The following is a 19,758-nucleotide window of genomic DNA, read 5'->3' on the forward strand; positions in this document are numbered from 1 at the left end:
GAGAGAGACGTGGGATATGCAACAAAGACCTCTCAAACCAGGGATGTTGCAGATATAGGGCATGCACTGTAACCATTCGGCTACGAGAGCGCTACACGATCTCTATACTTTTATGAAGTAGATTCACTGACATGTCTTAGTGTCATTTAATTGTGTCATTCCACTTTATTCGCTTGCCGCCTCTAAAATTTTCTTTGCACTCTGACTGAATACACAGTTACTTGTTTTAGTTTTCGCTGAGCTCTCACCACGCAATAGAGTTCTCTAGCCAGCATGCCACAGGGGCTCCCCTGGTAGCACCCCTGTGATTTTAAAGTGACCTCCACCCAGGCGAGAATTAAAGAGGATTCAATCAGAACACAGTTTCTTTCTGTGCTACACAAATTAGAGACAGCAGGCTTTTTTTTTATCCTTTTGGATTTCATGGGTCCTTTGAGGATGGCTCACCAGGGGGGAGAACCATTTAGTGTCTATCTGGTTGTAATGGCTGCGACCCTGTAATCACCACTACTCTCTCTCCTACACACACACACACGGGCACTTAACTCCCATCGTAGTCACAGCTCACGAGCTTCCAGTTGCCTGCAAGGTCAGGGCCACAGAGATTGATTTCTGTGCTTGGGCCTGAGACATAAAGACAGACTGAGAGCCCCGTGTCTGGATACAGTCATCATCTCTCTGGTTAATATGAGCTCAGTGATTAAATGTTGCGGTTAATCATATATTGGTGCCGACTTTGGGTGAGCCATGTTTTATTTATTCCAGTAGTACGGATAATCTTTGCTGCAGTCAATTAGCGTTTTGACTAATCTTTCTTTTTTTTAATCAGAGTTTCTCCATATTGTGTAAAGGAGCCATATTGCTTAAATCTGTAAATTTGGCCATTATGAAGCTGCACATTTAAGAATGAGGATATACCAAGTGTAGTCTGAATCTGATGCAATTACTTAACTATTTTATTGTAGTAATAATAATATAAATAATCAATAATCCTAATCTCTTTGTTGGGCAAAGTGTTTTGAATAATCACAGCTGTGACTAATTGGTACAGTGAGCTAGGGCTTGCTGTGGTTAATTACCGTTATTGTGGTGGTCCTTGTTGGTCCTACGGTTAAATTGTCACTCTGATTTATCACACCAAAAGCTGCTCTAGATTCTGAATCTTTGTACAACTGTCTGTCTTCGGTGGGATTTTAGACAGTTAGAGATGCTGTGCCAGGCAAAAAGTCATGAACTCGCTCTGCCAGGGTCAAAGGAAACTCTTGTTTTATCAACATATGATACTTGTGTGGGTTTTGTGGAATGTTTTCCTTACTTAGTGCTTATCAGAAACCAGGAAATGAAAGGATTTGCCATTGAAAACAAGCAGAACTTTTCCCCCTATCTGGACTCAGACTGCCACTCTGGACATGGATTTCATGATAATGCCCTCTTTCCTTCAAGAGAATAGTATTCAAGGCCATTATGGGCAGATCCTGTTTTGGAAATAAGACCATTGTTTATAAAGATAATTGTTCTTTGGAAAGTAAAAACCAGGATTTGAGAATGCAGCAGTCGACGGCTGCGTTCAGCAGAGGGGAAAAAACATTTGGTCTGTATTTCTTTTTCCCTTCAAGCGTAACATTATTATTCAATAAAGGAACGGGGGGAACAAAAGACGCTTCCTTAGATTAAGCCTTTTTTTTCGTAAACAGAATTTTAAATAAATCTACAGGTTGCATTTTTTTATCATCATTATTATTTCAGTTACCTTTTGACTTCTTTGAACCCTCATGTCTTCAGTCGGTGTGATCTTGATATTTCAGTTGTTGTTGCTGTCACTGTTAGCCATGCATGCCCTTTTTGTCATTTGCTACCCAGTCCGCGTCCTCCCCAACCCCCTGCTCTTTGTTATTAAACTGAAGTTATGATGGGAGGAATCAGGAAGCTGACATTTCACTTGTCTCCATGGATACAGGCAATCGTGGACACTGTTGACAACCTCCTGAGGCCGGAAGCTCTGAAATCCTGGAAAGACATGAATTCCACAGAACAAACGCATGCCGCTACCATGTTACTGGATACCCTGGAGGAAGGGGCGTTTGTCCTTGCAGAAAACCTGATCGAGCCGGCGATCGTAAAAGTGCCTGCAGAGAATATCAGTAAGTTGCTATCTAGCCAGCTATAAAACAGATAAAACCACATGTACACGTCTGTCAGTCACAATGTTGGACGCTGATGGTTATGCCTCTTTTTGGCTGTCTCACTCAAATTGTTTCAAAGTGAGCTGTAAAATTGTCTTCAGGGTAATTTTCTTTTCTTTGTTTGTTTGTTTGTTTGTTTTTTTGTACCTGGACAGCTATTCCTGAAGGAGAAGATGTTTTTTTCTCATCTTGCTGAGGTCATAAGAAAAAAAGGATTTGTTCCTGGCTGCTAAAAAACAAAGATGTCCTCACAGGCAGTTTATTAGCAACGTGATCTCATTCATTTAAGTCAGCTTTGTGCAGTGAACTGTCTTATTTCTATTCATAGCTCCTACTGTATGTTACTATGGTTATGGTCTCCCACTCATCCCTTTTGTCTTATACCTCATTGATTTTTAATCTTTTTCGTGCATAGTATAGTCACCTCATTGAATGTGTGCTGCAAGATGAACTGTGCAGACCTCCAGGTGCAAAACAAAGAAACCAATTGAATGGCGTTGTTCCATTCACACAGCTCTCTATCTGTTCTCTGCAAGCCTTTCCCATTAAGTGGTAGTTAGCTAAGCTGATAAGGACTAGTTGCTCTGTCTCTACCAAAGCACTGATTAATATATTTTGTAATAGGCTGTATATTGGCTATTTAATCACCGCATTCAGGCTGTTTTTATGAGCTTGTCGAGCTCTCGCTTATCTGTGCAATAGAGATAATATTCCAGTGGAGTAACATAAATTCACCAATATGACGAAACACAATCTAAATCTCAGAGACTAGCTTACCTGACCTCCCTTGAAGAGTTGGAAAAAAAGAGTGATGAAAATGATTGTTGCTCCTAATTAGCAGTTTGTCAAAGCCCAAATGGCACCTCCAGGAGAGCATCAAGGGCAAAGCAAGGGAAAAGGGAGGGAGAGCAAAAACTAGACGGAGGGAGAGAGCAACCAGAGAACAATTCCTCATCTCTGTCTGTCAGAAGCCATCTATCTGAGGAAGTGAGGCCGTTTCTGATGGGAGGGAGTGTGCTGATACGTGTGTCCTCCTGACCCTTCAGTAATTTCACACATCAAAGGGAGCACCACCCGGCAGCTGGCATACCGGAGAGAGGGGCTGCAGGAATTTGGAGGATTTTCAGAGATTTGCTCGTCGAGCCCAGAGTTATCTAAACCCACAGGGGAAAGAAAAAGTAAAAGTAAAAGCTCAATGATATTTTTGATCCTATGAATATTTGACATTCATGCTGCGGTAGGTTCTGTTGCCTGCATTTGCTCATCCTCTATTGCTGCCCTTGTTGTTATTTTCTCTTTTGCTCTCGCCTCGGAGGCTTTCACAATGCCAACCAGCAGCTTAGCGACATGTTTTTTTAAAGTAAATGACTCTCCATGGGGTCTTGCCAATAAGATTGGTTTTCTGTTACTGTTACAATGAACATCAGGTCTTTCCATGTACCCTGTCAGGTCTCAACGTCAGAGCTCAATTACCATACGCTGCTTTTTGAAATGATTTCATATGAGTAACGCATCTCTCTCTCTCTTTCTTTTCCATCACCACCTTCTTCTCTCAGTGTTGGATGTGTATGTGTTAAGCACTGATGGTCAGGTGCAAGACTTCAGGTTTCCTCAGACAAGTAAGGGTGGAGCGTCTCTTCAACTTTCTTCCAACACGGTCAAAGTCAACAGTAAAAATGGTGAGAAACGCACAACTGCTGCAGAAATATTTGATGATGTTTAAGTTTTGGCTTCTCTTTTTGGGGTTTTTTTTGGGATGATTGCCACCAGTGAAATAAAACCAACTCCTGTTAGTCTTCCATGTCATGAAGATTGATTGTCCTATTTTAAGTTTGAGCCGATATTTTTTAAGTGATTAGTTTAACATTTTTGGAAATGGGAACGTTTTTTGAGTAGATTGATACCACTCTCCTCTCATGTCTATGCATTAACTATGGAGCTAGAGCAGGGAGGCGCTTAGCTTAGCTTAGCATAGCATAAAGCTTGGAAACAAAGGGAAATGGCAAGCCTGGCTCTCTCTAATGTTCAAAAATACACCCACCAACACCTCTAAAGCTTGCTAATTAACACCTATCTTGTTTGTTTAACCTGTACAAAAATAGAAATGTGAAACAGCACATTTTTGGTTTTGTTGCTAGCTGTGTGCTGTAAAGTATTTATTTACTAAAATATGATATCTCAGATGAGAGATACATGATCTTGGATTATGATGATCGTAATAATACACTTAGCACATCAATAGAAACATCAATGTTGCCTTTAGCAAATAACAGACACCTTGTTTGTCTTTTTTATAGACATAAGAGGCAGCAATGAATGCAATAAAAGGAACAGTTCAGCATTTTGGAAAATATGCTTATTCACTTTCTTACTGAGTGTGAGATGAGAAGATCAATAACACTCATGTCAGTAAGCTAAATATATCTATTTAAAAAACGAGTCCCAAAATGTCTTAGTGTTCTTTTAAGGCTTTACACTAGCAATGATATATCATACCAAATATGTCTCAATTGTGACCTTCATGATTGTATTATTGCAGGTGTGGCCAAGCTAGTATTTGTGCTCTACAAACACCTGGGTCAATTCCTCAGCACCGAGAACGCCACACTGAGGGGACTGGGAGACATGAACAAACACAACCTCTCGCTCACCGTTAACTCCCACATCCTGTCAGCCTCTATTACCAAGGAGTCCAGCCGTGTGTTTGTGGCCGACCCCGTGATCTTCACACTGGAGCACCTGGATGTAAGTCTTCTGTTGACACATCCCCAGAACACAATATACGGCTGGGACATTAAAAACACTGAAACGGCTGCACAGCCTTTTACAGAGAGGGGCAGATCCAGCACAGAGTAAAGAGAAAACATCATTACACATTAAAGAAATAAGTTTTGCTCTGTCTGTGTTGTATTTCACCTTGTGCTTGGATATTGCCATCATATTAAGATCCTGTTTCATTTCTTTATTTGGATCTTTTTCAACCCGTGTCTTCCAACAAGCCATAAGAAAGGGTGCATTGCATAGATCCTAATTGTCAAAACAAGCACTATGCTGCATCTCATGCATGTTGGCATACAGTGACCTACAGTTACACATGTGAAATATACACGGTCTGTTGTACAGTTTGTGTACAATCATGCATATTGCAGTACTTGTTCATATATGTTTAATCATATTCTGTTTCCCTCTGTTTGTGTTTTTAGAAGGAGCACTACTACAATCCCAACTGTTCCTTCTGGAATTACTCAGAGCGGAGCATGATGGGATACTGGTCCACTCAAGGCTGTAAATTGCTGGAAACCAACAAGAGTCACACCACTTGCTCCTGCAGTCACTTGACCAACTTCGCCATCCTCATGGCTCATCGGGGAAATGTGGTAAGTGGCCCTCGCTTTGTGGTTGCACAAGCTTTTTTTTTTTCACTGCCTCAGTCAGTTGTTCTTCCGTGTCGCTGATAGATTTGTGCACACGCGGCAAGAACAAGACTGGCATTTCAGTGGAGATAATTAGATTATTGCTGGAGGAGAAGGTAAAAGCGAGGGGATGTGGAGGACGGGAGAAGAGGTGGAGAAAAGGAAGCAGGCTGTCACTTTAAAAGAGCATGATAGTGGATCAGGATAGGAGGTGCCATACCATTATCAGAAGTAATTATATTTTACCTGTGGTCCGTGTCTAGTATTTCTCCATGCATATGTCGCTGAGCATGATGGGAAACAGTATAACCTCAGCTTTAACGTATGTTTCCACTCTTCTTGAAGTGGTGTAGGATCCATTTGGTTGTGAAATGCAATTACAATCCAATTACATGATAAATAGCATGTGTAGTGAGGACCCAGCCAATAATAAATGTGGAGGATAAGTTTGTGGTTCGTTTAATAATATGTCCCAACTCATGAACTCTGTCCCTGTCATCTGTCTTAACCTCAACCTTAACCACAGCTTGAAACCAGAGCCCTGAGGGATAGGCTTAGCCTCACACCAATTCCCTACACATCACCTCAACTGTAGCTCCTGCCCTCAATAAAATTACAAATATCACAGGAGGAATTGCCTCACTTTCAGGCCACCATGTCCTTGAGTGATATTTTGTATGGTCAGGTCTGCTATTTTCACATTTGCCTGGTGCCCATCTTGAAACATGCTCAGTTTTAGATACTCAGAAACGCGACGTGATTTGACCTCAAAAACATTAAACCCACATGTGGACGTCACATCTCATGGCCACTTGCAGTTTTTCAGCTTACATCACTTTGTGCAACATGGACCACATAATGTGATCCAAGCATGTTCAGATTGAGAGCAAAAATGTCATCAGGTGCAGTCAGGTTGGGGACAGAATAGCATAGAAATTTCCATTTTTATAGCAAATATAGAGATATATTGAGGTTTTCATCAGGTCAGTGTCGTAGTGTTGCACTCCAGCAAATACGGCAATGACCATTATGTGCTTAAATGGCACCATTATAACAAGTGGGTAGTTCATGAGGGAAAGTCATTTCATGCTGTCTGTTTCTCCATAGGGGGAGGGGAGCGTCCATGAGCTTCTTCTTACCGTCATCACCAGGATGGGCATTGCCGTGTCTCTCGTCTGCCTGGCCATTAGCCTCTTCACCTTCTGCTTCTTCAGAGGTCTGCAAAGTGACCGCAACACTATCCACAAAAACCTCTGTCTCAACCTCTTCATTGGAGAGCTAGTCTTCCTCGTGGGCATCAACATGACTGAACCAAAGGTACAGTGGAAATTACAGTGCAAAGGGTTTCAACTTTCAAACTACTAATGAATGGTTTCATCTGCTATGATTAGCCTTTTAACGCTTAAAAGCCCAGCAAAACAGAAGTTAAAGCCTCTTTAGCTTCTGTACTGTGACGCATTTCCCACTGAAACCTAATATTTGAATGGAGTACAGTTACAATAAGGATTGAAATAAAATCCTTCACATCTGATTGGACATCTTAAATAGTGGGCGAGGCTTACATACTCTACAGAGTTAAGCACGATAGGAGCTCAAATTTTATAATTTTATAGTCAGTAATTCTCCTACATCATTTGTATTTTTTTTAAACTGGTTGCACAATATGCATTTTAACACTGGACAAACAAGCTGATTTTTTGAAATTGTACAATTTCTGTCTAGTTACCCAGAATGAGAAAAAACATTTGAATGCCTTTGTATTTATAACAATGTGTGCTGCTTTTTGGCAAGTAAGATTTACTTAGTTTAGCTCAGTTATTGAATATGGTTTGTATTTGGTATTCTAAATATTGTAATCTAATTTCTGTGTTACCGGTTAATGAATGAATAAATGATTAAATAAATATGTTCACATTTTGTACCCTAGTTAAGCCAGACGTTTAAAAGGTGTATTTTCCTACCTCTAAAAAAATGTGGCTTCCAGTTTTAAGTATTTCTTTAGAACATTAAATATTCATGACTAAATATGAGCAAAAACTGAAAAGATAGTATTAATTATTCAAGGGTTTTGACTCAAACATTTGCTTTGTCATGACTGTGTGGGTTCGATTTGATCAGATTTGACCGACAGTCAAACAAACAAAACCTGCCAAACTGTCATCAGATTTTGACTCAAATGTTGCTAAATCCTAATTGTTGCATATAAAATTGTGAAAAAAGGAAATTATGATATAGGGTGAAAAATAGTTGTTTAAGTAGGATCCTATTACTTTTACTATTACTAAAAACTGATTAAGATATGCACGCTTTTTGTTGTTTTGGTCCTTTAGACATCTAGTAATTCAGTTGTTGTGGCATGAATATCATGAATATCACCAATATCCCTTTTTAAAAATATATACTTGTGACATCTAACATCTGCGTTTGTCTTGTTGTCAGCTGGTGTGCTCCGTCATCGCTGGGGTTCTCCACTTCTGCTTCCTGGCTGCATTCGCCTGGATGTGTCTGGAGGGCGTGCAGCTGTACCTCATGCTAGTCGAGGTGTTTGAGAGCGAGTTCTCACGCCGAAAGTATTACTACGTCTCTGGATACCTCTTCCCAGCTGTGGTGGTGGGCATCTCAGCAGCCATCGACTACCGAAGCTACGGCACGCAACGGGCGTAAGTGTGGCGTCCTTGCAGAAGCACGAATATCACAAGCATTAGTCCTCCCTCCTCTCCATGAAGACACACCCACACAGCATGCATGTATGTGCTAATGATAGTAATATCACAAAGAGTAGCCCACCTCTGCCCCTTGGCAAATTTACACCCTGTCACTTCTAAAAGAAGAGGCATTGAGCAAAGCCGCAACATTAATGAATGCGCCGGCTAGCTGCACTGGCCTGCTGGGTTTTTATTCTTTGCATGTGGATAATTGCTGCCCTTGTCAGTTAAAAGTTTATGCACTTCTCTGGTCTTCATCCAAGCAGCAAGTTTTATGATTTGTAAGACTGCAATCCTCTAATTTATGGGATTTAAGTAAACTGCCTTTTCAAACTCTATTTTATTGCTGTAAGCTTCACTTAATTTGTTTCCTGATGATAAATGGACGAAGGTACAATTCATTCTCGAACTGTCTACAATACATTGTTTACTATACAGTCTTAGGTACACACAGTCAGTGATCCCATATTTGTAGACATTTGCAGACTGTGAAGTCATGAGTCCTATAACCACTGCCTCTTAGACTGCAGCCTCTCATGGCATGAGGCCAAAACTCCCTCAAGGTCGGGTTTTCTTCTCTGTGGTCAGAGGAGTCTCTACTCCATTGCTGTGGCCTATCATCATTGCAGCTCTGCTGGGCCCTGATCGATGAGACACAACTTTGTTTTGGCAATGAGATGATTTAATGAACTGAATATCAACTTTTGCACCCTATAGATGCTGGCTGAGAGTTGATAACCATTTCATCTGGAGCTTCATCGGACCTGTCACCTTCATAATTGTGGTAAGTTTTAATTTTGTGATAACATTGTTTTCTTCTTTTCAAAGAAAAGCTTTGAAAACAGTTTATAGATTTTCTCTCTGTGCTGGCAGCCTCTTAGCTCTGCTTTCTCAGATCAATTTGCATGAAAGGAAAGTGGTCCCATTATAGCTGACACGAGGACATCAGTGTCCACTCAGCTATGAAATCCTCTGAAATCAGAATTGGTGAGCGGCAACAACTTAAAGCTGTTTGGTCCTTGCTGTACATCTAGAGTTTACTCCCCTCTCGCAATCAGGAGGAGAAATCATCTCAGGCATGAAGGTCATTTGCTCGGTGGGAAAACAAGTGTGGTGGTGGTGCGGGGGGTGGACATGGAGGTAATGAGTGGGTGGGCCAGACAACCATTACCACAGCTCACAGCCCTGCTGAGGGATCATGACATGTCCCCAGCCAATCGCAGCACACGGACATCTTCACCTTTTAATATTTCATGTGGTGCACTGGGTGTTCACAATGACTCGACGCACATAGGCACACACACAACACAACACATGCACATGCATTCATGTAAGAATGCATGCACACAGCCCTGAACAAACACACTCTGCATATCCATATAGGCATATATGGTAACACACATGTAAATCTGTCTATAGGCTGTAAATACATGTAAAACCTCGAGAAGTGCTGCGTCGGCAGCGATGTGTTTTTGCGCTGTATTTGGCAGAGAAGTGAGAGACCTGAATATTGTAGAGGACGGCCCCTTGGAGACCGTGAAAGAGGGGGTGTCCACATGCAGTTTGCTTCAGCTTTCTGCAGAGTGCCTCCTCGCCTTGCTGTCCGTCGGTCTGTCTGTCTCATCGGATCTGTGTCATCACTTGCGGCTGTGTTAAATGCATCTCCAGCCACTCGACTCATGCGGATGTAAATCGGCCCCAGTGGCTGGGAGACAAAACTCAGCATTACTCTAAGCTGTGATCTAAAAGCCTCCTACTGTCTTGTTAGCCACTCCTTTTTTCCTTCCATCTTTCCCTGCTGTTGTTGGTTTCCATCTGCTTTCCGCTCACATTTCTCTTTGTTTCCATTTAAAGACCCTTTTTCCGTTGCCTTGTAGTGTTTCAGAACACATCCATATGGGAATATAACATGGAGCCTTCAGCTTCTTTGTGAATTCAGTTGATTGCAGCAACGAAAATAAATTGTTTGATCACCTAAGAACAATACAACTAGATCATTATGCTTTCTTTTCTTTGCCGCTTTTTTTTATTTCCTTCATGTACCATAGATCGGCTTTCAAAATACATGATAGGAGTCGATATGAGATGGAAGTTTTTAATAGCATAAAAATCTGCATATGTTTTTTTATCTTTTATTGAAAATTTACTGAAGTGCATTTCAAAGGTTCAATATGGTATTGAAGCATAAATTGAAGCACATTCCCTTTCCCTCGGTGGCTGGCAGGCCCTCCAGTGCTTATAGAGAGACATCCTGTAAGTATGGAAACCTTGCTGGATGTATGGCTTGAATCACTTCAGTATTTTCCCTGGCTTCAGAAAATTTGTTTCTAAAATATGGCACTCATCTCCGTTCTTTCCTCTGTATTTTTCTGGAGCTGCTGTCCACGGTACATCAGATCTGTCTGGGCGTAATCAGATATAGATTCTTACATTCGTACAGATGAGGATTTTCACTGTGTGTTTGCTCAAGGCCTGGGATTGAGTATAATGTCAACAAGGAGAGAGGGAAGAGAAACTTTCAGCGGAGCTTATGTTGAAGGCCAGAGCTGTGTGAAGTAGACCAAAGCGTTAACCTCTCAGTGTTATTTTTTCTCTTGGAAGTCAGTGTACTTTATGATCCGCACTGAGGCATTAAATTTTCATATTCCTCTCGGAAAAGGTATGCTGGTGTTGGCGCTCGCTGTAGAGCCTTAACCACCATAGATTAAGCAATACTCTAAAGCCGCCATAAGTCAATGTGAAACACAACTACGGGTGTTAGCAACAGGAACTGAATGCCGTTCTGAGTGTAGTCTGTTAACTCCTTGATACATCTGTTTTGACAGGTCAATGTCATCTTCCTGGTGGTGACGATGTACAAGATGGTGAAGCATTCCACCTCCATGAAACCCGACTCGTCCAGGCTTGGGGGTATCAGGTGAGGGGTGTCACTCTGGGAGATCAAGTAGCCACCTTGTGGTTGCTTGGTCCGAGGCTGAGTGTATGTGTGTGTGTGTGTGTGTGTGTGTGTGTGTGTGTGTGTGTGTGTGTGTGTGTGTGTGTGTGTGTGTGTGTGTGTCTGTGTCTGTGTCTGTGTGTGTGTGTGTGTGTGTCTATGTTGAGTGGGATCATTTGTGAGTGAAAAGGAAAATAATATGCACCATTACCGCTTTTCGCTTTTGCCTTCCTCCTGTAATTTCAAAGGTGCATTTGACCTACACTTTATTTGATTTTCTGTTCTCTTAAACCCGACCAGACCAATATTTTTCCCTTTCAGATTTTATTTCTGTCCGTAGGTGGTGCCTTTTCAGATCATTTTATGATTTCAGTATTTGCACTACTCGGGGTTATATTGCCTCTTTTATTTCTTCATAACTGCATTCCTGACCTTTGGTATCTTTTTGCTCCTGTGCTGGCAAAGTTTACAGGCTTCCTCGGAAGACAAATTCAACCACATGCCTTGTAGATTTAAGCATGGCAAAAATGGAAAAAGGGGCCCCCATCTTTCCGCTTCCAGTGGGCTGCATTGCTCGATAAAACAACAAGTCCCTGATCGTTTCTGTGCCTGGATTCTTGTTAAACAATATGTTTGAGGGCAGGCCAACATATCTTACGTGGGTGATTGATTTTTAGGCAGCCACTCAGATTTTTGTCCAAACCAAAAAAAAGCAGCAAATTGGCTTTCGGGGTTATAATCTGAGTTTTTTTTAGCACACAGCATTATCCACGCATTTGTGGATGCTGGATTTCACACTTTATCTTAAGTAGTCAAAACTCATTAACTGTCATTAATTAGGGTCTACCTCAAATCCGCCATGAATTTGAGTTGCTGTATCAAGTGTGGTAACTTGTGAAAAAGTGAAAAAATTGGTTGCTAGGGGTGGGATTATTCCGACACAAAACAGTATTCTTGCACAATACTGGAAAGCAAGTAGAACCAGCCATCAGTCTCAACACCGCTTCTCATTTTTCTTCTACTGTGTATGGATCTCTCTGTGACATGCTGCTGTCCCATATCCTCTCTCCTCTCCAGGCTCACCGTACCTCTCTTGGGGTGGATTACTTCTCTCTTGTGTATCAATAACGACCAGCTATTGTCATTGAAACTGACTGTTAAGTTATCTTATTTCCTCTAGGCTTTCCTGGAAGCTGAAAAACCTGCTGTGTTTGCAGTATCTTCAGCCAACTCCAAGGATTTTTTTTGATTCAGTATCAAATACTAAACGCACATCTATTCCAAAAGTTTCCATCAGGATTTATACACCACGCTGCTGTTAAAGCAAAAAAGTAAATGAGGGGTTGTTTGCCTCTTTTAACAAGCGGCTATCCAGGAGAAGATGAATGTCAATCCCAACAAAGATGAAATCCACTGTGGTTTCACTAGTTAATATCGATTCTCTTTGTTTCACAGGTCGTGGGTGTTGGGAGCGTTTGCCCTACTTTGTCTTTTGGGGCTGACGTGGTCCTTTGGCCTGTTCTTCCTCAACGAATCTTCCATCGTTATGGCTTACCTCTTCACGATCTTCAACACTCTGCAAGGGATGTTTATCTTCATCTTCCATTGCCTCCTCCAGAAAAAGGTATGTTTTTTCATGTGAGACTGTGACGATTACTTAGTCAATCAAAAGAGAATTAATCAACAGTAATTTGATTATTAGTCTCAGTCATTTATTAAGAAACACATCCTGGTTGCACCTTCTCAAATGTGAAGATTTGATGTTGTTTAGTCAAAACATGCAATTTAAAAACATCACCTTGGGCTCTAGAAAATTAAACGTGCCTTTCTGTTTTTTAACCGTTTGCTTACATTTAATATTCAGTCTTGTTAAGAATATTACAACATTTAAAAATACTAATTTACAAAAAAAAAAAAATTTTAGTATTCTTAGCAACACCCACATCAAAGTGCTTCTGCTGTACAATATTTCAACATGTTATCATGATGGTAATTATCCCTGTCCTTACAGATATGGCATTTAAACTGCTGTCAGCTCAATGGCATTTGATGGTGTTGAAGATGGGGGGGGGGGTGTTAGGGTGTCAGTCTGTGTGCTCAGTCTGTCCTGATCTTTTGCTCCTCTGTAGGTCCGCAAAGAGTACAGCAAATGTTTCCGTCAGTCCCAGTGCTGCGGAGCGCTGCCACCTGAGGGCTCCCACAGTTCAGCCAAGACAGCCACGTCCCGATCCACGGCCCGCTACTCATCCGCTACACAGGTACATGATCAACACCGGTTATCAGACATCAGGGTTCAGGATTTTTTATTTTAAGGGTGTCATAATGTTTGTATGTAGATTCATTTTATTTATTCTATATCCAGGCATTTTGTTTTTATATTTTATGAACATATCAGAAATAAAAGCTTTCATGAGTCAGAAAAGTTTTCAAATATCTATTCTATTTTTTGTTATTGTCAACAAATTCTATGTAAAAAACAACAATAATGATGAAGTGATTATTCTAACAAGTATTGTTTGGTAGGCAAAGCCTGATATAATGTATTCTTCTCTGCTATAGACTTCCGTTGTTATAGAATAAACTACTGAAAATACATCAGTGCACCACTCTGGATGACATGTTCCTTCATTAGAGCACGGTTGTGTGTTTTGAATCAATCCACATACACAGTCTCAGTGTGCAATTGCTAGTTAATGCACCAACACCACTGCTGACAGTAGTCCTCTACAAATCCTCAATTTAGTCTTGTTGGAGTAACATTTCATAAAAACTGCAGTGCTACTGTGAGCTACTGTGACCTGTTTTTTAAGATTTATCTCCTTAATAGGAACGAATGGGCTTGGGACATGCCACAGACAGGGCATGGAAGGATACTGAGATACAAACTAACACATTGTTATCCAGTAGTTGAATAAAAATGTTTGAATCATGGGGCAGCTGTATTTGTTTGTAGATATTCAAAGGGCTTCTTCAGTAAAGAAACTCTTTTGATGAGAGGCGAAACATTTTCAATTATCTACAGCCAAGTCCAGTTGACCCTTGATTCAACTCTCCTTGAATAACCATGACCTGAATGAATGAAGATCTTCACAGACAGAAAATAAAAAAAATAGAGTGTAATGCCAGCTGTAGATTTAGAATTAAATAGGATTCCTAAAAGCAATACTCGCAATTTATCAGTAGTTTTTTTAATCAGTCTTTCCCTTGAATTTGACCACCGTAGAGCACACTGTCCACTTTTATTTAACAAAATATGCAGTTTGGGCATTGAAAAAGACAAGTCAGTGTGATACTTTGTCACCTTTTAGTCTTCATGTTGTAACGTTAAGCTTAGTTATCATGCTATTAGATGGCCAGGGTTATTTGTCAAGAGATGGGAGTGACATTTTTAAGATCTGGAAATGTTACACCTGTACCATACAGCTATGAGCTCACTATGAGTAAAAGTACCGTTTTTGTGCTCCTTACTACGATTAGGAGGTAGACCTTGTATGAAAGGAAGAAACCGAGAGACCTTCGACACAAATAAGCAGATAGTTTTGAATTGGACGTGACACCTCTTAGACTCTCTTCTTTGGTGAATTTGTTAGATCTATCTTAAGAGCTATTCTGGGAATTTGGTGGTGGCTTCCGCTCTTATTATCGAGAGAAAAAAAGAACCACTAAGGGCCGATCTCTCAAATTGCAAGCTGTTTTTCGGTATCAGTTGGATCAATAGCTCTTGCATGCTTTGTTTTACCAATTATCAAACAGTGGGTGAGTTGAATCATGTATACAAGTGTAGGTTTGAATCACAAACCCACGTAGCCACTGAATCATCAGGGCCAAAAGCCTTGACTAGCAGCAGCACCATGTTGAGTCCTGATCAATGGCTCCTTTTCTCTCTTCCCAGAGTCGCATCAGGCGGATGTGGAACGACACTGTGAGAAAGCAGTCAGAGTCCTCCTTCATCTCAGGAGACATAAACAGCACATCCACACTCAACCAGGGTAAGCAAGCATCCTTCCACCACCAGACGAGACGCATATGCTATTCTCTTTGTGATGGAGTTTGGAATTCACAATAAACACTTCAATGGATGCAGCCTACATGGCTCTGTGGCAGTCCGGAAAAGAGGAAGATGAAACCATGAAATCAAAAATAGAGCTAAACGCAGTCTGTGTATCAAAGTTCACACCATATTCCTGCACTTTCCTGCTCATTGTGATCATCTTAAAGGAGATGAATAGGGACAGAAAAGAGGTATAATATTCAGCCTGGCATAACATTTTACAGATGAAGACCAAATCCTAGCAACCATGTCTTGAGAGCCTGGATGTGCAGCCTCATTTTCACCCGAGAGTGACTGTCAGGATAAAGTTGGGGGGGGATGAGCAAAGTCAGGCTGAGGTCAGAGCAGGTTTTTGGGATAGATCCTGGTATCATGAAGCTCGGGCTCCAGACGGGGCCAGCGCAAATTTGGCTGAAGTTATGCATTAGTTTAGATTTTTTTTTTTTTTTAAATAAATAACACACATGCCAGTGCAGACTTTCTCAGCCATCAGTCTAAATGACTGTGAATAGTTACTACATTCTTGAGGATTTACACAAGTATGCTGCAGATGATAAGGATACTGTATTATTCATGGCAGGCTATTTAGACATGTTTTGTCTAGTTTCTCGACTGGATGAGTTTGTTTAGATGAATTTGTTACACATAAACACTGCAGCTGATTGTATTTCTATGCTCTGGTCAACGCTTGTCGTGATGATATTGTTTGTCAGCTACATTAGCTGACTGTTTGGATAACGTCATGCTTTGAGCAGCGTTTCTATGGTTGCTCTGTCCATAATAGAAGGCAGACAGATCACAAGTTATAAATCTTTTGTGGTGTCAGACTTTGGACAGCGAATGTCAGTGTTTGTTTATGTCGACAGCTACACAGCGCACTACCACAGACCATGAAGTACCTCATGCTCCTTTTCCTCAACTGTTTTTTTCCTTTCTGTCCTTCCTGAATTCTCTCCCTCTTTTTCTCTCTTCCTGTTATTTCAGGGATGACTGGCAACTACCTCCTAACTAACCCTCTTCTCCGAACCCACGACACTAACCCTTATAACAACCTGCTGGCAGAAACGGTGGTGTGCAACACCCCCTCCCCACCGGCCTTTCACTCTCCAGGTGCACATTTACCCTCCACCTTTATTCTTATATACATTTATATTTGTTTTAAAGCAACTATTGACATTTTGGGAAATGTACTTATTTACTTTTTTGGGGAAAGTAAGATGGAAAGATTGATTTATCTGTCCATTAAAAATTAAGCCACAGGCAGCAAACGGTTCGTTCAACTTTGCATAAAGACTTGAAACAGGAGGAAACATGTAGCCTGGCTCTGCACAAAGTTAACAAAATCCATGTTCCAGCTGCCCTAAAACTCACTAATCAACACATATCTCATTTATCTAATCTGTATTCAAACCAAAGTGTAAAAATGACACATAAATGTCATGTCTGGTATATTAACATGCTATTTATTGTGCTGCAGCTGAGCAGCTAATTAGCTATCTGGCCTGCTAATTAACATATGTGATGCACTTTTTGGTTTGGTCGCTCATTCAACAAGCTAGGTGCAGGAGAAGATGTGTTCCTGTTTGTAAGTTAATAAGATAAGAAGGAGTCTTTAGCAGTAAAGCTAATGTGGGTTGTTGTTTAGAGTCCGTGACTCTTGTGTTGTATAGCAGGATGCTATCAGGTTTTATTCAAGATTTGATTTGCTGTATCAGATGATGGAACAGAATATATTTGAAATAATGCAAAAACTAGGGGGCACCATCAGGAAATTAGAGAATTTAAAATATACATTTCTCCCTTTTGGTTTCTTTTGGTTTACCCACTATCTGCAGTCTTTATACTAAGCTGCTGGTAACTTTATATTAAAACAGACATTTAAGAGATTTAAGAGTGGTATTGATCCTTTATCCAACTCCCTGTCGTTTTTCACACATTTTTAAACTAACACCTAAATTGTGTTAGATTTACTGAAAATAATAAACTTTCAGGATGTGGCTCTAGCACAGCACGTATTGAAAATAGACAGAATAATTACTCCAACATTATCATTTGTTCTTCTTGTTTGCCTCCTTCTCTGTATTTCCAGTCATTCTTATCTTCTCAAGTTTCCCCTTTGTAAACATAGAAGGAGATAAACTCAGAGACGTCAATGCTATCTTATCTTGTCTACTGAGCAGCCATATGGGAATTCCTCTGTGTTGAATATAAGCTTTGCATGTTAGTCCTGATCATTTATGCCATTACCCTTATGTTCATGAATAATAACATGTTGAATTATTTACATTTTATTGAAATCACTTCAAATTAGACCAAGTTTAATTTAAATCATGTCAGTGTTTATGGTGACCTAGTTCCTCACTGGAGAGCAAAAGAAACCCAATCAAAGAAAAAAAAAAACAGAAGCACATGACGCAATGCGGGCAGAGTCATAGCCCTTAGATATTCTCAGGCATTTGATGATAAAAAGGATCATACAAATACAGCAGTATGGAAAGTGTGTAAGTAAAGCATACAGTATGTAGTAACATATAGCTTTCACCCACTGCAGTCATTATGGTCTTGTTTTACGCTGCAAGCTCGCTCACAGCACAATGAGAGCTCTTCACACTCGCAGATAATGAAGCAGGGTTGGGACAAACAATGTCAGCACAGAAAATCTAAGACATTTTGTGAACCACACTGCTGCTGTTTTTTTTTAATGTGTGTGTGTGTGTGTGTGTGTGTGTGTGTGTGTGTGTGTGTGTGTGTGTGTGTGTGTGTGTGTGTGTGTGTGTGTGTGTGTGTGTGTGTGTGTGTGTGTGTGTGTGTGTGTGTGTGTGTGTGTGTGTGTGTGTTAGCCTCAGCAGCAGCCGAGCAGCTCAGATGCAGTATTCAGTGTGTGTGCAGACAGCTTGTGTTTTATTACCCTAAAATGTTTACCTGCTTAATCATTGTAGGATAATTGCATGTTAACAGTGGAGCTCCGGAGACAGATAAAAAGTGGCGATCAGTGTAAACATCGCCTTTACCTGTAGAAACGCTTCTTCTCCCCCCCAGAGGCGAACCGCTGTCATGTTCAAACACAAGAGCAACTGACTGCATCCTGAGAGGAAGTATTACCCATACTTATTGCCTCATTTAACAGCAGCAGTGACAAACAGGAAAAAACTCAACATATGGAAACTAGTTTGAGGAGAGCTGGAAACAGAGTGACATACAAATGTCAAAACCTGGTGTGAAGATCACCAACCAAGTATGAAAGATGCGCTGAGAGACTGTCAAGTTTATAGAAGCTTTTTCAAATTTCGCCTGCTATAGTCATTACATTGAGCTCCTGCAAAAGGGATGAGCGTGTCTCCTGTTATGCGTGTATTAATACTAAGTAATACTCTGCAGATGTTCATCCCATGCAGTAAAATCGGTAAGCAACATCTTGGATGAACCTCTTCTGGATCGGTTCCCAGAGTGCAGCTGTCGCGGTGTCCAGTTGAATTCTGTTCACATCATTTCCCCCTCTCCCAGAAGACAATACCTGTCTCCAATAAAACCACAGCCTGCACATAAACAAATGTAAATTTAGAGAGGGGTCTCTTCAGAGAAGTCTCAAATAGTCTTTCTTCCCTCCTTTTCTGTTTGCCTTTTTGCTCCCTGCTCTCCTCTCACTCTTTTTAGAAATGTCAATGTTGTTTTGAGAATGTAGATTTTGACTATCATCCGTTTCCTGACATGTTCATTTGAAACCCAAAACTATGGTTTCCCCTTTTTTCTGTGTGCAAAGCTGGGCAAAGACTGCCTGTGATGACGTCCCCTCACATACAAAATGTCAGCCTTTCACTAACAGGCTCACAGTGTACCCAGTAAATAAAAATAAAAATAGCCCCCTTACTTTCATCCTGCTACTAGAGCTGAGTCACAAGGCTGCACAAAATTACACTCTCCTGTGTGCGTGTGCGTGTGTGTATTTCTTTTTTTCTTTTTTTTTTTTACATATAACAGATATATGTGCATTAAAAAAGGAAAAAAAAAAAACCTGTCATTCTAAATAAGGGAGTGAAATAATTTCATCAGGAAAAGTGATTTCTATTACTGTAGATTTCTTTAAAAGACTGTGCTTGTTGCTGAACCCTTTCACCTGCTGAGTCCAGGATTCAGTTGTCCTTGATTTGTCCTTTAGCTTTTTCAAACTGTTGAACACATCATTTTGCTGTCATTCTCCATCCACCATGACAATTTTAGCAAAGCATAAAATGCTCTAAATTATAGTTAATTGCAAGGACACAATCTGAGTCGGATCGACTGAATCCAGGCTGGATGTTACGAGCTTCCACTTTTGTCTTATTTCAGTGATTTTGTTGTTTCTGCTGCAATTGAAAGAAAGCATCTGTTTTACTTTTTTTGCACATCAGCTGTTCTTAGGCCAGATAGCCTGAGCAGACACACTTGATGTGAGTGGTGGCAAAGTGAGTCATTGCACCGTGCCTGTCTGTCG

At 40.7% G+C, this 19,758-nt stretch overlaps 1 protein-coding gene across 1 annotated transcript in view; it reads left to right on the plus strand.

The window, feature by feature from the left end:
* LOC133990198 (adhesion G protein-coupled receptor L2-like) overlaps positions 1–19,758 on the plus strand; it is a 63,509-nt gene that overhangs the window by 41,735 nt on the left and 2,016 nt on the right. The window contains exons 10-21 of the mRNA XM_062428411.1: positions 1,958–2,141; positions 3,740–3,862; positions 4,723–4,928; positions 5,387–5,560; positions 6,704–6,913; positions 8,036–8,256; positions 9,019–9,085; positions 11,127–11,218; positions 12,692–12,860; positions 13,366–13,494; positions 15,129–15,225; positions 16,272–16,397. Coding sequence (XP_062284395.1) covers positions 1,958–2,141; positions 3,740–3,862; positions 4,723–4,928; positions 5,387–5,560; positions 6,704–6,913; positions 8,036–8,256; positions 9,019–9,085; positions 11,127–11,218; positions 12,692–12,860; positions 13,366–13,494; positions 15,129–15,225; positions 16,272–16,397 — 1,798 coding nt within the window. The remainder of the gene's footprint in view (positions 1–1,957; positions 2,142–3,739; positions 3,863–4,722; positions 4,929–5,386; positions 5,561–6,703; positions 6,914–8,035; positions 8,257–9,018; positions 9,086–11,126; positions 11,219–12,691; positions 12,861–13,365; positions 13,495–15,128; positions 15,226–16,271; positions 16,398–19,758) is intronic.

This window comes from Scomber scombrus, chromosome 11 (assembly GCF_963691925.1).
Source record: "Scomber scombrus chromosome 11, fScoSco1.1, whole genome shotgun sequence".
Taxonomy (NCBI): domain Eukaryota; kingdom Metazoa; phylum Chordata; class Actinopteri; order Scombriformes; family Scombridae; genus Scomber; species Scomber scombrus.